The 15,476-nt window shown below is 44.0% G+C and overlaps 1 protein-coding gene across 1 annotated transcript; it reads left to right on the top strand.

The window, feature by feature from the left end:
• Positions 1 to 3,197: 3,197 nt before the first annotated feature.
• Cyp2e1 (cytochrome P450 family 2 subfamily E member 1) lies at positions 3,198 to 14,471 on the top strand. The gene is made up of 9 exons (XM_021166003.2): positions 3,198 to 3,417; positions 4,175 to 4,334; positions 8,504 to 8,653; positions 8,966 to 9,126; positions 9,445 to 9,621; positions 10,361 to 10,502; positions 12,410 to 12,597; positions 13,100 to 13,241; positions 14,030 to 14,471. The coding sequence occupies exons 1-9, from the start codon at positions 3,241 to 3,243 to the stop codon at positions 14,212 to 14,214; spliced, it is 1,482 nt and encodes a 493-aa protein (XP_021021662.1). The 5' UTR covers positions 3,198 to 3,240; the 3' UTR covers positions 14,215 to 14,471.
• Positions 14,472 to 15,476: the final 1,005 nt, after the last annotated feature.

Genomic DNA, 15,476 nt, shown 5'->3' with positions numbered 1-15,476 from the left:
AGAAATAAAACAAAACAAAAAAAGAACAAAAATTGAAGAATTGTGTTAATCCAAAAAAAGTCATCATCTCAGCTCTCAATTAGTACTGTTAGTGCAGTTAATGCTGAGTTAATACTGTTAGTTAACTAGGTACAGAGGAAACATCTTTCGACATCATCATTTCCTCTTTGCACACTTGGCACTACAAATGTAATAAAAATCATGAAGAAACAGCCACTTCTGTGGCACTAGGCACAGTCACCCTGTCCAACTCATCACCTGACCCAAACTACAAAGTCCAAACAATTAAGTAAAATACAAATAAAATAGAGATCATTGCTTCAAAAAATCAAATACAAATAAATAGCATTATTTTCAAAAGACATGAATATCTATATTTATTACTTGAGATTGTCTGGGCATTCAACAACATTATAGACAGAAAATCTCTGAGTTACTCAACTTGGCTGCAGACTATGGCTGCATTTGGTGACACTCTGACTCTCAATGTGTTTGTGTTCAGGTCAACTGTGCAGATTCAGGCATTCTCACTCACCAGTTCCAGGGGCTTGCTGTACCTCCAACACCCTCACGTTCCCACTCAGTCCATCAGATCCCAAGATTGACTCAGCCTGAGCAGAGAGCACTGCTCCAACAATACCACATGGACCAATTTGGGCTCAAGACAGGCAAGCATGTGCTAATAGTGAGGACAGCCTACATTATAACCTTGGAACAGGGCTATTCCACCCAGAAAGCACAGGATAATCAGGAGGACCCAAGGACACAGTGACCCATTCGTCTTCAAGTCACACCATTAGGTCCCATCTCAGGAACAATTGGTCCTGAAATCCCAGCTAAATACGATGCCTGTCTTCAACCCCTCTGGCTCCTATAATTCTTCTTCCCTCTCTTCCACAGGGTTCCCCAAACTCTAAGAGGAGGGACGTGACTGAGGCCTCCAACTTTGGGTTCTCATTCCTCCCAATTTTTGCCTATGGATCTCTGTGTCTGCTCCCATCAGCTGCCATATGGAAGCCTCTGTGATGATGACTGGGCTAGGCACTGATCATGTCTGTCATTCTGGTCTGGGTTACCTCACTCAGGATGATCTTTTCTAGTTCCACCCATTTGCCTGTGAATTTCATTATGTCATTTTTTTTAGTAGATGAGTAATACTCCACTGTGCAAATGTATCACATTTTCTTTATCCATTGTTTGGTTGAGGGACATCTAGGTTGTTTCCAGTTTCAGGCTACTATGAACAAAGCCACTCTGAACATAGTTGAACAGGGTTTCTGCAGTAAGATGAGGCATACTTTGGGTATATGCCCAAAAGTGGTATAATTGTACCTTGAGGTAGATGGAATCCCAGTTTTTCTAAAAACAAACTATATTGATTTCCAAAGTAGCTATGGAAGTTTGCACTTCGACCAGCAATAAAGAAATGTTATCCTTGCTCCTCGTTCTCACCAGCATGAGTTGTCACTTGTGTTATTGATCTTAGACATTCTGACAGGTCTCAGGTAGAAATCTCACAGCATGGCCCACAGAATCAACTAACAGGGCTCACGGGGACTCTCGGAGACTTAAGCAGCAATCCCAGAGCCTGCGTGGGTCTCCCCTAGATCCCCTGTGTATGTCATGGATGTTAGCTTGGTGTTTTTGTGGGACTCCTACAGTGGAAGTGGGGGTGTCCCTGACTCTTTTGCCTGCTCTCGGGACCTTTTTCCTCCTATTGGGTTGCTTCGCCTGGCCTTTATATGGGGTTTGGTGCCTAGTCTTTATGCGTATTCCTGGGAGCTCTACTCTTCTCCAAAGGGCAACAGGAGTGATCTGGGGGCGAGAGGAGTGGAGGAGAAGGAAACGTTGGTTGTGATGTGCTGTGTGAGAGTAAAATAACTAAAATGACAACTGTCCCTGGTAGTCGAGGAGGCTTAACTAATGAGCAGAGTGCAAAACCACAACGGAGGTTTGAAGGATAGAGTAGTCTGTACAACCACTGGTTTATTCAGAGAACATTCAGGTGTATGGTGTACAGCATCATTTTATATAGATGAAAGAATCATGAGCCATAAGTAACTCAAAAATCTGTTACTTAGATCCACTGTCATGTTCTCTAATGCATCCAAAGATGCATAGTTCCACAAAAATATAAAATTATAAGGCTTCATCTCATATCTTTTCTGTATTATCAGTCTGAAGACAAGGTGACAAAAAAAAGATTCATTCATTTTTAAAACACACAATATATCTAGAACCATAACAGAAAAGTGAATATGGGGCTGTACAAAAGAAATAATCAGTAGTCTCACGTGTATTGGCATTGTATAATGCAGAGGAGTGAGGACCAGACCTGCACTCCTGGACGAACAAGCACATGGAACAAATCCAATTTAAAAAAAAAAAAAATCCTGATCTTTTTTTCTTCTGTATTTGACATACTGTTTTGAAAAACATTTTCCACTTACTTTTTTACAAATAAGTGGGGCTGTCGAAGGACAGGCAGTACCTTTCAGGTGTTCTTGCCTAGCATGTGCAAGGCCCTGGGTTTGGTCCTTGGCACTGCAAATATTAGCTTACACATACACTCAGAATATCTCAAAGTGGTTTAGCTTTATTTACCTCTACTTTTTTGCCTCCATGGAATTTTCTGGTTGATTTGACAACGGGAAATGGGATCCAGAAGTGAGATTTCCTGTTCTGCCCTCAATTCCCAGGTGGGCCATTAGGGCTGTGGTGCCAGATCAGAAGTTAGGTGTCTGCAGCCTAGTGCTGTCTTTGGCCTGGAATGAGCAGTAAATGGTTAATACTGTCTTGAAAAAAAAAAAAAAAAAAAAAAAAAAAAAGCCTTTCCCCAGCAAACAAACACATGCAAACATGATCTGAATGCATGCCCTCTGTGCTGACCAGTGCCATGGGGAGGACATTCTCCCACCCCCAGGACTGACCTATGAGTTGGTGAGGTATTCCTGCATGTACTCACCAGCACCCTGACAGATGCCAGCAACCACAGAGTATTGGCAGGGCCCAGCCTCATCCTTGTCAGATCAGTAGATGCAACTTCTAAGAGGCAATGGCTCCAAGGGTCAGCCTTTGAAATGATAGCCAACTGCAGCTAATAATAAACCAGTACTTTAGGCCAAGAGAGATGAGTGGTTATTGGCTGATGAGCCACCCTCCTTCTCAATGACACGTTATAAAATCCTTGTTTCTCCTCAGGAAATTCCTACAAATTTAGAGTGTAGCCCCATCGGCACCATGGCGGTTCTTGGCATCACCGTTGCCTTGCTGGTCTGGATCGCCACCCTCCTCCTCGTATCCATCTGGAAACAGATCTATAGAAGTTGGAACCTGCCCCCAGGACCTTTCCCAATTCCTTTCTTTGGAAACATTTTTCAGCTGGATTTGAAGGATATTCCCAAGTCTTTCACCAAGGTAAGGGAAACATTGCTGTATTAAGAAAACGAGTTAGAGATTAGATATAATGTGTATATATTAAACTCATTGTCAGCTGTTATCCAATGACAGATTACCAAGATACTGAATTAACAGTTCAGTCCATCTTGGGCATGAACACTCACCGTGAGTAGTCCCATGCAGGCTCAGAGGCCCTGTGCATTTGAAGTGATTATGAGATACTGATGTCGTTGGTAACATCCTGTGCCAACTGATACAACAGGTGTATCCTGGCTGGTATCAACCTGTGTCCAAGAACAGACTGAAAAGGAAAATGCTGAGCCAGCTGTGACTCACCAGATTAACAGCATCTGCCTTTTGCTAATGCTGTGACATTGCATGGACTAACCAGTCCTGGCATGGAATTGATGCTTGGTGTCTGTTAAGGATTGTCTTTGCATGTGGCAGGGTAGCTACGGGCTTCAAGAGCATTGGCTCCAAGTTAGCTTGTACTGCTAGGTAAGGTAGAGCCTTAACTTTAGAGGCAAACAAGAACATGGTGAGTGTTGGCACTGATTAAAAAGGCACAGAGAAGAGAAGTGTGTCTAGATAGAAGGAAGGTCCCCCACAAACCCAGAAGCTTGAGGTGGAAAGAGTATCCCCATATCAGACGAGACAAAATGCCCTTTCCCCAAGTCCCTGTAACTCTCTGTGAAGAACAGGAACAATAAGAGGAGATGTGGTCTGTCTAAAGCAGGCTAAGTCCTGTCTATCTTCTGTGCATTGGTCCCTGTAGTTGGCAAAGCGCTTCGGGCCAGTGTTCACACTGCACCTGGGTCACAGGCGCATCGTGGTCCTGCATGGCTACAAGGCTGTCAAGGAGGTGCTACTGAACCACAAGAACGAATTCTCTGGCCGAGGGGACATTCCTGTGTTCCAGGAGTACAAGAACAAGGGTAAGTTGGCTTCTTGAGCTGTTGGAGGGGGCAAATTAACAGACTACTTCGAGTACCATTTGATCCTACAAATCTTAGTGGCAGTAACAGAATAAACAACAAGGCAAAGGCTCAGATGATGTCTTGTACCTGCATGGAAGCTGCTTTGTGGCTTGTATGGAGCAGGCACTGTGAACCCATGACACTTCCAGACCTCCATCCTCACCATAGCCCTGATCGACTTAAAGAGTGTCACAGACCACCCCAGCTGCGTATGGGGGTCTCTGGAATGAGGGTCCTTGAAGCTAGGTGGGTAAGGATTCGGCAGTGACAAACAGAAACAAACACAGAGGCAGTTTGAATCTGAGTGTATTTTGCAGCTCTCAAGCAGGGGATTTTATACATTAAAAAAACCAAACATTACATCTCTTAGAAACTATATCCAGTGAGACAATCACAAATACCAACAAAAATCATTTGGCACAGTAAAGCACAAAAATCATCCAAGCATTACAACTCTGAAACTATGTATTCAGTGAATCACAAACAGAACAGGTAACATCATTATAAACCATCAAAATATAACAATCCTAAAAGGGTGTATTCAATTGGGGGCTGTCATTCAAGGCTAGTGGCATATTTCCAAGAGCAGGTTAATAAATCTTTAGTGGTCAGTGCTCTTAACCACTGAACTAACTTTCCAGCCCCATGGTCAATTATTACTTAACATCTAGTGCCTGATTTTTTTATAAATCTTCAAAGTGTAAATTTAAACTATTTTAATTCTTTCTAATTATGGCTTTCTTTACCATATACCAAAACCCACCTCTGGTGACACACGTGTAGCCATATGAAATTTTATTGTTGGGAAAACTTGTATCTATCAAAATAGTTTTGTAAATGATTTAAAAAGTAAAGCATTGGTTTCCCCAGGGATAAGGTCATGACCCCTTCTCTAGGGATGGTTTCTTACTCATTATTCTTGCTTAAGATCTTGGCCTAGGCTACCAGGAACATGTAGATAAGAAAAGGAATAAGAGAAAACAAAACATGCCATGAGAAGTACAGCTCAATATTTTCCCCTCTCGGGCAAAGAGTTCACAACCAGTTCCAGGAGGCCTCCCCCTTTTGAGGTCAGTCTGTGGAACTTGTCATACAGATCCTACTGGAGGTGGTGTGGCAATAGAGAATGGCTGATGGGTTGTTTCTGAACCCAGGAAGTCTTCCCCAAAGGATTGCTCCTCAGGCTCCTGTGCTTGTCTATGCTTCTTGGGACTCTTTCCACTCAGCCTTGTCTGTCTCTGAGCTGTAGCTGGTTGCATGCACCCAAGTCCTTTCACTCGCTTACCCCTGTCTGGCACTCTGTTTGCAGGGATGGGCCAGGCCTTAGGTGTTTGCTTTCCTCTATTGTAACTGGAGAGAGACAGAGAGAGAGAGAGAGAGAGAGAGAGAGAGAGAGAGAGAGAGAGAGAGAGAGAGAGATGTTCTCCCCTGCAGATGGGAATGCAGGCTAGTTTTTCTGTTTTCACAGCTCCACCTTCTGCTGAGTGTGGGCACCCAGAGCCAGAGCTACTCCCAGCTCACTGGTGCCACCTGCCTCCCCAGCCTTCATCTTAACCGTACCTTCTTACTTCCACTTACTTTCACTCCAAGTATCCCAAAGCCGATGGAGATAAGGTGCCCTGATTCCACCGAGTCAGCACTGGTGATGGGTTTCTATGAAGCTTTTTCCTTTTGTGTGAGATTTTAGGTCAAAGCATGGCCGGCTTTATGTCTTTCCCTCAGTGTCTAGCTTGGTTTCCCAGACTGTTTCCAAAACGATTTTACCTCAGGCATTTGATGTCCCCTTATTAATACTGTGGGTTTCTGTACTATCTCAGGAGGAAAAAAACAGAAGTGACTATCTCAGTTCTTGTCCTCTGATTGAAAAGGGACCAAGCAAGGTGACAAGGACCTGTTGGGAAGGGCACAAACCTCTAACCCAGCTCAGGATATAGGCCAGTGCAATTAGGGTCTGTCTTTCCACAGGCTAGATTCAAAAGGCATTTGCTGCCCCTGCCTGGGGGCTCCAAAGTCCTATTGTCATGCATCCCACACAACAGCGGGCTCTATAAACTCAGGTGGGCCTTGGGTAAGAATGACTTTCAGTCTCCAGTGTTCTTCATGTGAATGGTTGTTCTAATAACATAACATTAAGCACGGGTGTGTGGCAATGTACCAAGATAAGTGCACGAATCTTTGAGTAAATGCTGAGAAAGTGTGGTCCTGACCTGGATAATCAGCCTAGTGAAAGGCCGCCTTGCCTTGCCGCAGAGGTTGGCTGCCAGCTCTGCCACTCTCAGTCACTGGGTCACTCCTTTAATATTAAGGATAAAACTGACCCACGACACTTAGCTCATGTCACATACATCCCTTCCCCTTCTCAGGCTGGCCATCTCTTGTTCTAGAAAGTTCTTTAGACCATAGTACGCATATGTTCCCTGAGAACTCCCACACGTGCTGCTGCATGTTCCACTAGACATCTCACATGTGATTAGACTGTTAACATGGAAAAGATTATGAGAGTACAAGATGCAAGCAAGCTCTGCACCCTATGTGGTTATAACTCATTTTAGTTTGTCTCAGAATGCTCAGAGCCTAGTAGGTAGGTGCCTTAGACACAGTAAATACCAAAACATTATTTACTGAAGAAATGATGGTAGGAACGTACGAGAAGTGGTGGGAAGAGGATAAAGAAAAAGAAGTACTCCTGGAGTGTAGAGGGACCAGAGGGCTTTGCTAGGCAAGAGCTGGGTAGGACTGGGTGGGGCTGTCCCTGGATACCTTGAACTGATTCCAAGGGGATCCAAGAGCTCCAAGAAACAACTAGCAAGCCATCAATCAGGAGGACCTAGATTCAGTTTTGAGGAATGAAAAAATGCCCACAGAATTAGCTGAGCTAGAGAAAAAAGGAAAGAAAAATTCTTTTCAGAGTTGCTGATTCCCAGTGTCTTTATGGGGGTCACCAGGCCATGTTCTGGGAGTAAAACAATACATTTTCTTTGAAGGGAACATACACCCTAACATTTAATTGAGAGGAAATAGCACTGTCTTTCTATCTTAATGTCTCCAAACTTGGAAGTCTTCTGGCCTTTAGATTTTAGTAAAGGATGTTGATTTGAAACCATAAGGCCTTGAGTTGAAGGGCTTATGTTGTGAAGGTTAAAATCCATGAGCTCAGATATGCTGCTTAGAATTCTATCAGGAGGCATAAAGAGGAGAGTCCATTTTTAAGAGTGGCTGCCTGCAGTTTATTTAGCTTGGTAAAAGTTCAGAACAAAGCATGAAACCAAAGAAAACAGGTGCTCGGAAGAAACACTGTGAAACACAGCCTGCCGGTCCCTTTCCTTGCGCCTCCTCTACACCTGTACATCGCACCCAGTACCCAAGTGCAGCCTTTATCCATACTTCTCAGGTTCTTCATTAATGTTTCTTTTAATGTCTCCTTTTCCTACAAACAGCAACCAGTTCTCTTAACTCCCAGCCAGCCCTCCTCCCAGTTCCCAGCCCAGCCATTTCAAAGGTTTCTCCCAACCAGTCCTCCCTCTGTTCCCCAAAAGTCTGCATAAAACAGTTCCTTCTCCCAGATTTCCCAATTCTAGCATTTCCAAACTATAACTATTCTAGCCTATCTGTTCTTCTCAGCTTCTCCTGGCTCAGCTGCAATCAACTGTCTTCTCTTCTCACTCTGCCTGCCCAGTTCCCTTTCAACTGTCCCCTAATGATATCTTCCCTGGCTCGGCTCAGCTTCTCCCGCAACCGTCTCCTGTTTTTCACTCTGCTCAATCTCCTGGCTCAGCTGCACCATCTTCTTTTCTTTGGCCCCTACTGGATCTTCTTTCTTTCTGCACCAACTGTCTTCACTAACCCTCATCTCTGATCATACTCTTCTGCCACCTGGCCCCTAATCCCCTTCTCTTAGCCTCTGCTGGCATGTTATATGCTCTCCTCTTCCCAGAAGTCCAAGAGGCAACCAGACACTGAAGGTCATGGTGTCAAACAGTTCTCTTAAAGGACCAGTTGACTAGCAACTGGAGATCCTTTAAAGGGCCAAGCACACAACATAAAGCACACTAAACCCAAGACCATTTCCCCCTACTTCTTCAAGAGTTGGGTATTTATAGTAACTTCTGTTGGTCCCTTTTTCTTAGGGATTATTTTCAATAATGGACCCACATGGAAGGACGTGCGGAGGTTTTCCCTAAGTATCCTCCGTGACTGGGGAATGGGGAAACAGGGTAATGAGGCCCGCATCCAAAGAGAGGCACACTTCCTGGTGGAGGAGCTCAAAAAGACCAAAGGTTAGTATCTCAGCAGTCGGGAAGGGCTGTGGGTAGGGTCCCAAGGCCATTGAACAACCTGAAGACAGTTGCAGCTAAAGGAACCCTGGGGAAGGAAGAGATCAAGTTGGTCCCCTGGTACTGCCTTCTCAATTTGAGTCCCAGCTCTTTCCAGGAGAGCAAAAGTGGCTGTCAGGCATGTTCCATAAGTAGCATTAAAAAGTAAAGACACTTGGAGGCTCACACATTCACTGTGTCCTCAGTGAGAGCTCATAGAAGACTGGGATGGCTAGGGAAGACAGACCATGGTAAGGTGCTCACATTGTTTTCCAGGCCAGCCTTTTGACCCCACCTTTCTGATTGGCTGTGCACCCTGCAATGTCATTGCGGATATCCTCTTCAACAAACGCTTCGATTACAATGACAAGAAGTGTCTGGAGCTCATGAGTTTGTTCAATGAAAACTTCTACCTGCTGAGTACTCCCTGGATCCAGGTGACCCTGCTCCTCCTTTTCCATAAACCTTCAGTTGCACTGTTTCCATTAGAAAGGGAAGAAAAATTCAGATTGCATGAGAGGGACCGACCTAGAAAGTCAAACTACAGGAACATACAGGAGGGCATTTGTCTAGGTTGGCTTCTCACTCCAGGATCCGTGTATACTTGAATGTGTACACATTCCTACCCACACGACTTGGAGAACAGCACTCTCAAAAGACACCATGGGACCCAAAATTTTAAACAGTATGATAAAGACAACCATAAATTCATTGTTTGGAGGCTCCTATCAGTTACATAGTTTTGTTCTCCTTAGGCTTACAATTACTTTTCGGATTATCTACAATACCTACCTGGAAGCCACAGAAAAATCATGAAAAATGTGTCTGAAATAAGACAGTACACACTTGAAAAAGCCAAGGAGCACCTTAAGTCACTGGACATCAACTGCGCCCGGGATGTGACTGACTGTCTCCTCATAGAGATGGAGAAGGTAGAGAGCAAGATGGGCTGGGATGGGCAGGGGTGCATCATCCAGGTCTGACGTTATGACCCAATCTCTGGTGCTGACGCTGAGCACCACAGTTGCATCTTGATGGCCATGGTTTTTCACAAGCACTCTTGGCTTCAGTATGACCACCATTCTCTTCTCTGGTCTCATTTGGATGGCAGAGGCCCTCTGTTCAGCACCCTCCAGGCCAAGATGAACTGCAACCCTTTGAGAAATCCAGTCTTATCTGAGAAAACTTGTGGTATTTATTAATCAGTTTTGCTTACCTTCCATAGTTCTAGGTTTCCCCCACCTTCATTTTCCTGCAGCCTCTCAGCTTTCTTGCTGTAATGGCTTGAAAACATGTAAAGTCCTACTCCGATTTCCTCTAGATAATTTCCATTTGAGCAATTGCAATCAACTCAGCCTCCTCCTGCCCCTGGTCCAATAAGCACGGTCTTGAGCCTGAAAAGAGGCTGAGCTTGATCCCTACAGATAATCCTGGCACTGACCCCTATTAGATAATCCTGGCACCACTGACCAAGGCAAGTCCCTGTGGCCTGGTTAAGAAACTCTTTCCTACGCTTTGCCTATTTCCCGGAAGCATCGGTTTCCCTTGTCGTGGGGCAGAAAGAGCTGTTTCCTGATAACACAAGGAGTCTGACAAAAACTGGTCCCTCCCTGATAAAGAGCAATAGGCATCACCTTCTTACCAGATCCCTATCTGTCTCCAACTTCACAGGAAAAACACAGCCAAGAACCCATGTACACAATGGAAAATATTTCTGTGACTTTGGCCGACCTGTTCTTTGCAGGAACAGAGACCACCAGCACAACTCTGAGATATGGGCTCCTGATTCTCATGAAATACCCAGAAATTGAAGGTACATTAATGAGAAGCCAAACTCCCATACACCATATCTGAGACCTGTCAGGGTTGCCCTGTGCAATTCAGGCCTCAGTTGTCATTCTGTGTGGCCCGGTCACTAAATGAACTTCTTTAAAAGCACAATACCTTGTATGTGCCAGGACCTAGTATCCTGAAGACTGGCTAGTCCCCTACATTTGCTGAAATGCAAAGGGGAATGAGTCTGTGATCTGCTCTGTAAATAATTTCTGATGAAGAAAACAATGTTCCAATTTCCCCTGAGAAGCATTTCCTAGATTTATAGGCTGAGACAGGGATACCAGTCAGGTTGGAGTCATCCCAGAGCATCTTACCCCAGGAAGCTCTGAAGTGGACACTGAAAGAAAAGCAATTCAGGCTGTCCTAAATCCATTTCACTTCCTCTTCACGGCTTAGGAAGCAAAATCTGGGCAGGAAGAATTCTGTCCCTAAAGCAGGCACGGGGTCTTAACCCAGTATGCAGAGGGTCATACATACATTTACCTGATAGAGGAAGTGTGAGGATCCCTACATGTAAGTCATTGGGGCTCACCTTTAGTAAAGAAAATGAGGAGGCTGACAAACTAAGGGGAAGGTGCTCTAAGGCCTGAAACCCTGCCATTCTCTGAGCTGGGCATAGATCTGGGCAGCTACTGCATAGAAAGCAATGTTTCCCAAGAACATTATTGTGTGTCTGTCTGGTCCAGGTATAAGATCTGAGCTCTGGCCTTCCTGTCAGCAATGCCTTTGACTTTCCACACCACACAGAAAAAAAATGGAATATAACTAAAGTCCAAGGAGGGAAAGATACAAATTACAGTAGCTAGAACTTTTATTACTGTGCTAGGGAAACATAAATTTTAAAATGTTTTAAATTAGTAACATAATGGATTTCTAATATAGTCAAGGAGTAAGTAAATGTGACAGCCATCTATACATTGATTACCAAATTGGACATCTATTGACATTTTGTGATGTTTGCTTTGGAGCTATTTAAAAAATGAAGCATTATACGGCTAGCTAGGGCCCCACTAACTCACACTCCCCTGCCTCACTCCCCAGATACAGTGGTGCTTCAGGTCCACTATGTAGCATGCCTGTGTGACATGGACATTTAGTGTTAACTAAATATCAATGCATAACTAATATTTTATTTTATGCATGCTTTAGTAATATACCATACCATACACAACTTATTGCAACTTGCATTTTTTTACTCCACATATTATAAAGTTCCATAGTAAATCCCAAACACAGAAAGACCAAGGAACTTGACAAAGGTTGCTATTGCCTGTGTCATGATCATGGGGACTTTTAAATTTCATTAACTATGGACTAGTCTGTCACCCTCTTCCTAATTTTAACAACAGTAAACTGTCCTAGAGTAAAGAATGCAAAGGTTTCCCTCTAAGAAGACATTCCCAAGACCCTTTTATCTCTACTGCTGATTGGAAAAACTATCACAAACTATGACAATAGATGCCCAAACTTCCTGTCAACTGTGAATAAGCTCACAGGTCTTAGCTTTCACTGGCACTTAAAAGGAAATGATCTAGCAATTCAAAGTACTCAGGGATTATAAACGTATAATATAACTCAGGGTTAAGTGCTCCATAAACATCTACTGGGTGGCTTGGCAGACACACGGAAGGAGAATTAGACAGATATGTAGGTGAATGGAGCTACTGCAGGGTCGTTGGATAGATGGATGAGAGGGAGAATGAGTAGGTAAGAATGTGGACGGTGTTATACTGGTGGGTAAATGAATATGTAAGTGTATGGAAAAGTGGGTGGGTTACAGGGGTAAATAGGTGAGCAGGCAGATGGAAATGATATGGGTAGATGGTACATTCACATCAATTCTAGATTTAACCCTTGAGATTGACTTTATTCCTATCTTGGCAGAGAAACTTCATGAAGAAATTGACAGGGTTATTGGGCCAAGCCGGGCCCCTGCAGTCAGAGACAGGATGAATATGCCCTACATGGATGCTGTAGTGCATGAGATTCAGAGATTCATCAACCTTGTCCCTTCCAACCTGCCCCATGAAGCAACCCGAGACACAGTGTTCCAAGGATACGTCATCCCCAAGGTCAGGCATGAGTTGGAAAGTACTCCATGGGCATTGTCCTGTTAGCTTATCACCTAGGTTGCCCTTCAGGAGACTCGAGAGCACCTTTGACCAGCATGTATAGTTGGATGTGGGAATCAAGCCAGCATTCATTTCTGCCCCACAGAATGCTTCACCCATAGTCACTCCAATAACCTCATGACCAAAGAAATCAAAGAAATGGAAAATATCACCTCAACTGGTCCAGAGGACTTGTGAACCACTCTAAAACTGAGATCCCATGGCAGCACAACCGAGCCTGGGACCCATCCTATGAAAGATATCGGGCCTTCCTTTTCATTTAGACCTGATCTGATCCCTGTCTCTTTTTCTACATAGTCCTTAAATAAACAACACTGCAAATTTAAAATATGCTAGCGTCCATATGTAAAATTCCAACAGCCCTCTTCACTAGGGTCTTCCACCAGATGAAAGAAAGCCTATGTTTGGTTAACTTGACTAATAGAACTTCTACTTCTTCCAGGGTACAGTTGTAATTCCAACTCTGGACTCCCTTTTATTTGACAACTATGAGTTTCCAGATCCAGAGACATTTAAACCTGAGCATTTTCTGAATGAAAATGGGAAGTTCAAGTACAGTGACTATTTCAAGGCATTTTCTGCAGGTAAGCAGAGTTCAGGAGTTATCTCTTCCCTGGGAAACTGTCTTGTTCAGCCCTAAACTTCCTTCCCATGTGCTCTTCCCCCGTCCTAGATGAGGACTACCATCTCAACTCCATTATGCCCCTGTAATATACAACCCAAGTACATTCGTCCCTGTTCAGAGAAGTCAATCGACATATTTCACAAGGAGCCCAGGAAATCAGAGTTCTGGGTGGATTATCACAGAATGGACATGGTTTTCTAATTAATTGTTAAACTACTTCTACTCTAACCAGACTCCGTAAAAAGCTCTCAGAACTGTATTACCTAATTCTTCATACGTTTCAACAAAAATTACTAAACTCTATTCATTAGCTACCTGGGCTCTTCTTAGGAAGCATCCAAACTTCCCAGATGGTCCCATCGCAGGGCCTCACCTCGGGTTCCTGTAAAGGGAGATCCCACAGCCAGTTCGATAATTTTAACAGTCCATGTTTTGCATAGGCTTCACTTGCCCCAGCCTCCTGGAGTTATGGACGATACAGTTTGGGTCCATTTTCCTAAACTACTACTTGTTTATGCAGTGGAGCTCTCAACGAGTGGGATCAGTTGCTGATTCGAGTCAGTGTCACTGACATTCATGCACTCTGACATATGGGCATTGGGGTTCTGGGACTAAGGGCAAGGATGGAGAATCCTGGTTTAGGTGGTGTGCCTGAAGCCTCCTCCCACACATCCAAGCCCTCAATGTTATGAGTGTTAGCTCTGCTCTGCTCCCTCAGCACCTCATCAGCACTGTTGTCTCTTCCAGGAAAGCGAGTGTGTGTTGGAGAAGGCCTGGCCCGCATGGAACTGTTTCTGCTTTTGTCTGCTATTCTGCAGCATTTTAATCTGAAGTCTCTGGTTGACCCTAAGGATATCGACCTCAGCCCTGTTACAATTGGCTTTGGCAGTATCCCACGCGAATTTAAACTCTGTGTCATTCCTCGTTCATGAGACCTAGAAACTGCTGTCATTGATGCCCATCGTTATCCCTTACAAAATGACTGTTAAAAAAAATGCCAAGCGGGCTGGTGAGATGGCTCAGTGGGTAAGAGCACCCGACTGCTCTTCCGAAGGTCCGGAGTTCAAATCCCAGCAACCACATGGTGGCTCACAACCATCCATAACGAGATCTGACTCTGTCTTCTGGAGTGTCTGAAGACAGCTACAGTGTACTTACATTTAATAAATAAATAAATCTTTTAAAAAAATGCCAAGCATATGGAGTTCTATCATAAAATGAAACAGAAAAGAATAAGATATTGATGAACTATGTTAGCTGTGGATTTAATGAGAGCCTTGTCCCCTTGCCATGTGAAAGTCCCCAGTGAGTGAATAGCATTTCACAGCCAGTAGTATAACATCTTCTAATCTATCTGTCCCTGACTTCTCAAAATAATTTGCTTGCATATGCATGGATGATCTGGTTATCTGCCCATCATAAGACACTGACCTAACAATACAGTCAACGTTCTTTTACCATACAGGTATCATATTCTTAGGCTCTTAGGATTATAATGTGAGCAGCTTTCTGCTGACCCAACTGTCCAGCTGATTTATGTTGGGGTGCTACTTATACCCAGAATTAACAGATACTACGACAGTGACCCTACTGAAGGTGTTTGGATCTTCATAGCTCCACAATGGCAAGACTGCTTCCAGGAGGGGAAAAAAAGTGTCCTTTTTGAATTGACTTGGGGGCAGAGATGTTTCAACTTCATAGATTACTGTTACAGAAATCCTGAGTGAAGTAACCCAATCACAAAAGAACTCACAAAGTATGTACTCACTGATAAGTGGATATTAGCCCAGAAACTTAGAATACCCAAGATATAAGAGACAATTTGTTAAACGCATGAAACTCAAGAAGAACAAAGACCAAAGTGTGGACACTTTGCCCCTTCTTAGAATTGGGAACAAAACACCCATGGAAGGGGTTACAGGGACAAAGTTTGGAGCTGAGATGAAAGGATGGACCATTTAGAGACTGCCATATCCGGGGATCCATCCCATAATCAGCTTCCAAACGCTGACACTATTGAATACACTAGCAAGATTTTGCTGAAAGGACCCAGATATAGCTGTCTCTTGTGAGACGATGCCGGGGCCTAGCAAACACAGAAGTGGATGCTCACAGTCAGCTATTGGATGGATCACAGGGCCCCCAGTGGAGGAGCTAGAGAAAGTAACCAAGGAGCTAAAGGGGTCTGCAACCC

Source organism: Mus caroli, unplaced genomic scaffold, assembly GCF_978045245.1.
Source record: "Mus caroli unplaced genomic scaffold, Mus_caroli_1 scaffold_8, whole genome shotgun sequence".
In the NCBI taxonomy this organism is placed as follows: domain Eukaryota; kingdom Metazoa; phylum Chordata; class Mammalia; order Rodentia; family Muridae; genus Mus; species Mus caroli.
The sequence above is the reverse complement of the archived record's forward strand: the minus strand, read 5'-3'. Positions and strand labels throughout refer to the sequence as shown.

Coding starts and splice junctions, on each gene's coding strand:
- Cyp2e1 (XM_021166003.2), top strand. CDS start 3,241: ATGGCGGTTCTTGGCATCACCGTTGCCTTGCTGGTCTGGATCGCCACC. Junction 4,335..8,503: donor CCAGGAGTACAAGAACAAGG/GTAAGTTGGCTT, acceptor CCTTTTTCTTAG/GGATTATTTTCAATAATGGA. Junction 12,598..13,099: donor AAGGATACGTCATCCCCAAG/GTCAGGCATGAG, acceptor TACTTCTTCCAG/GGTACAGTTGTAATTCCAAC.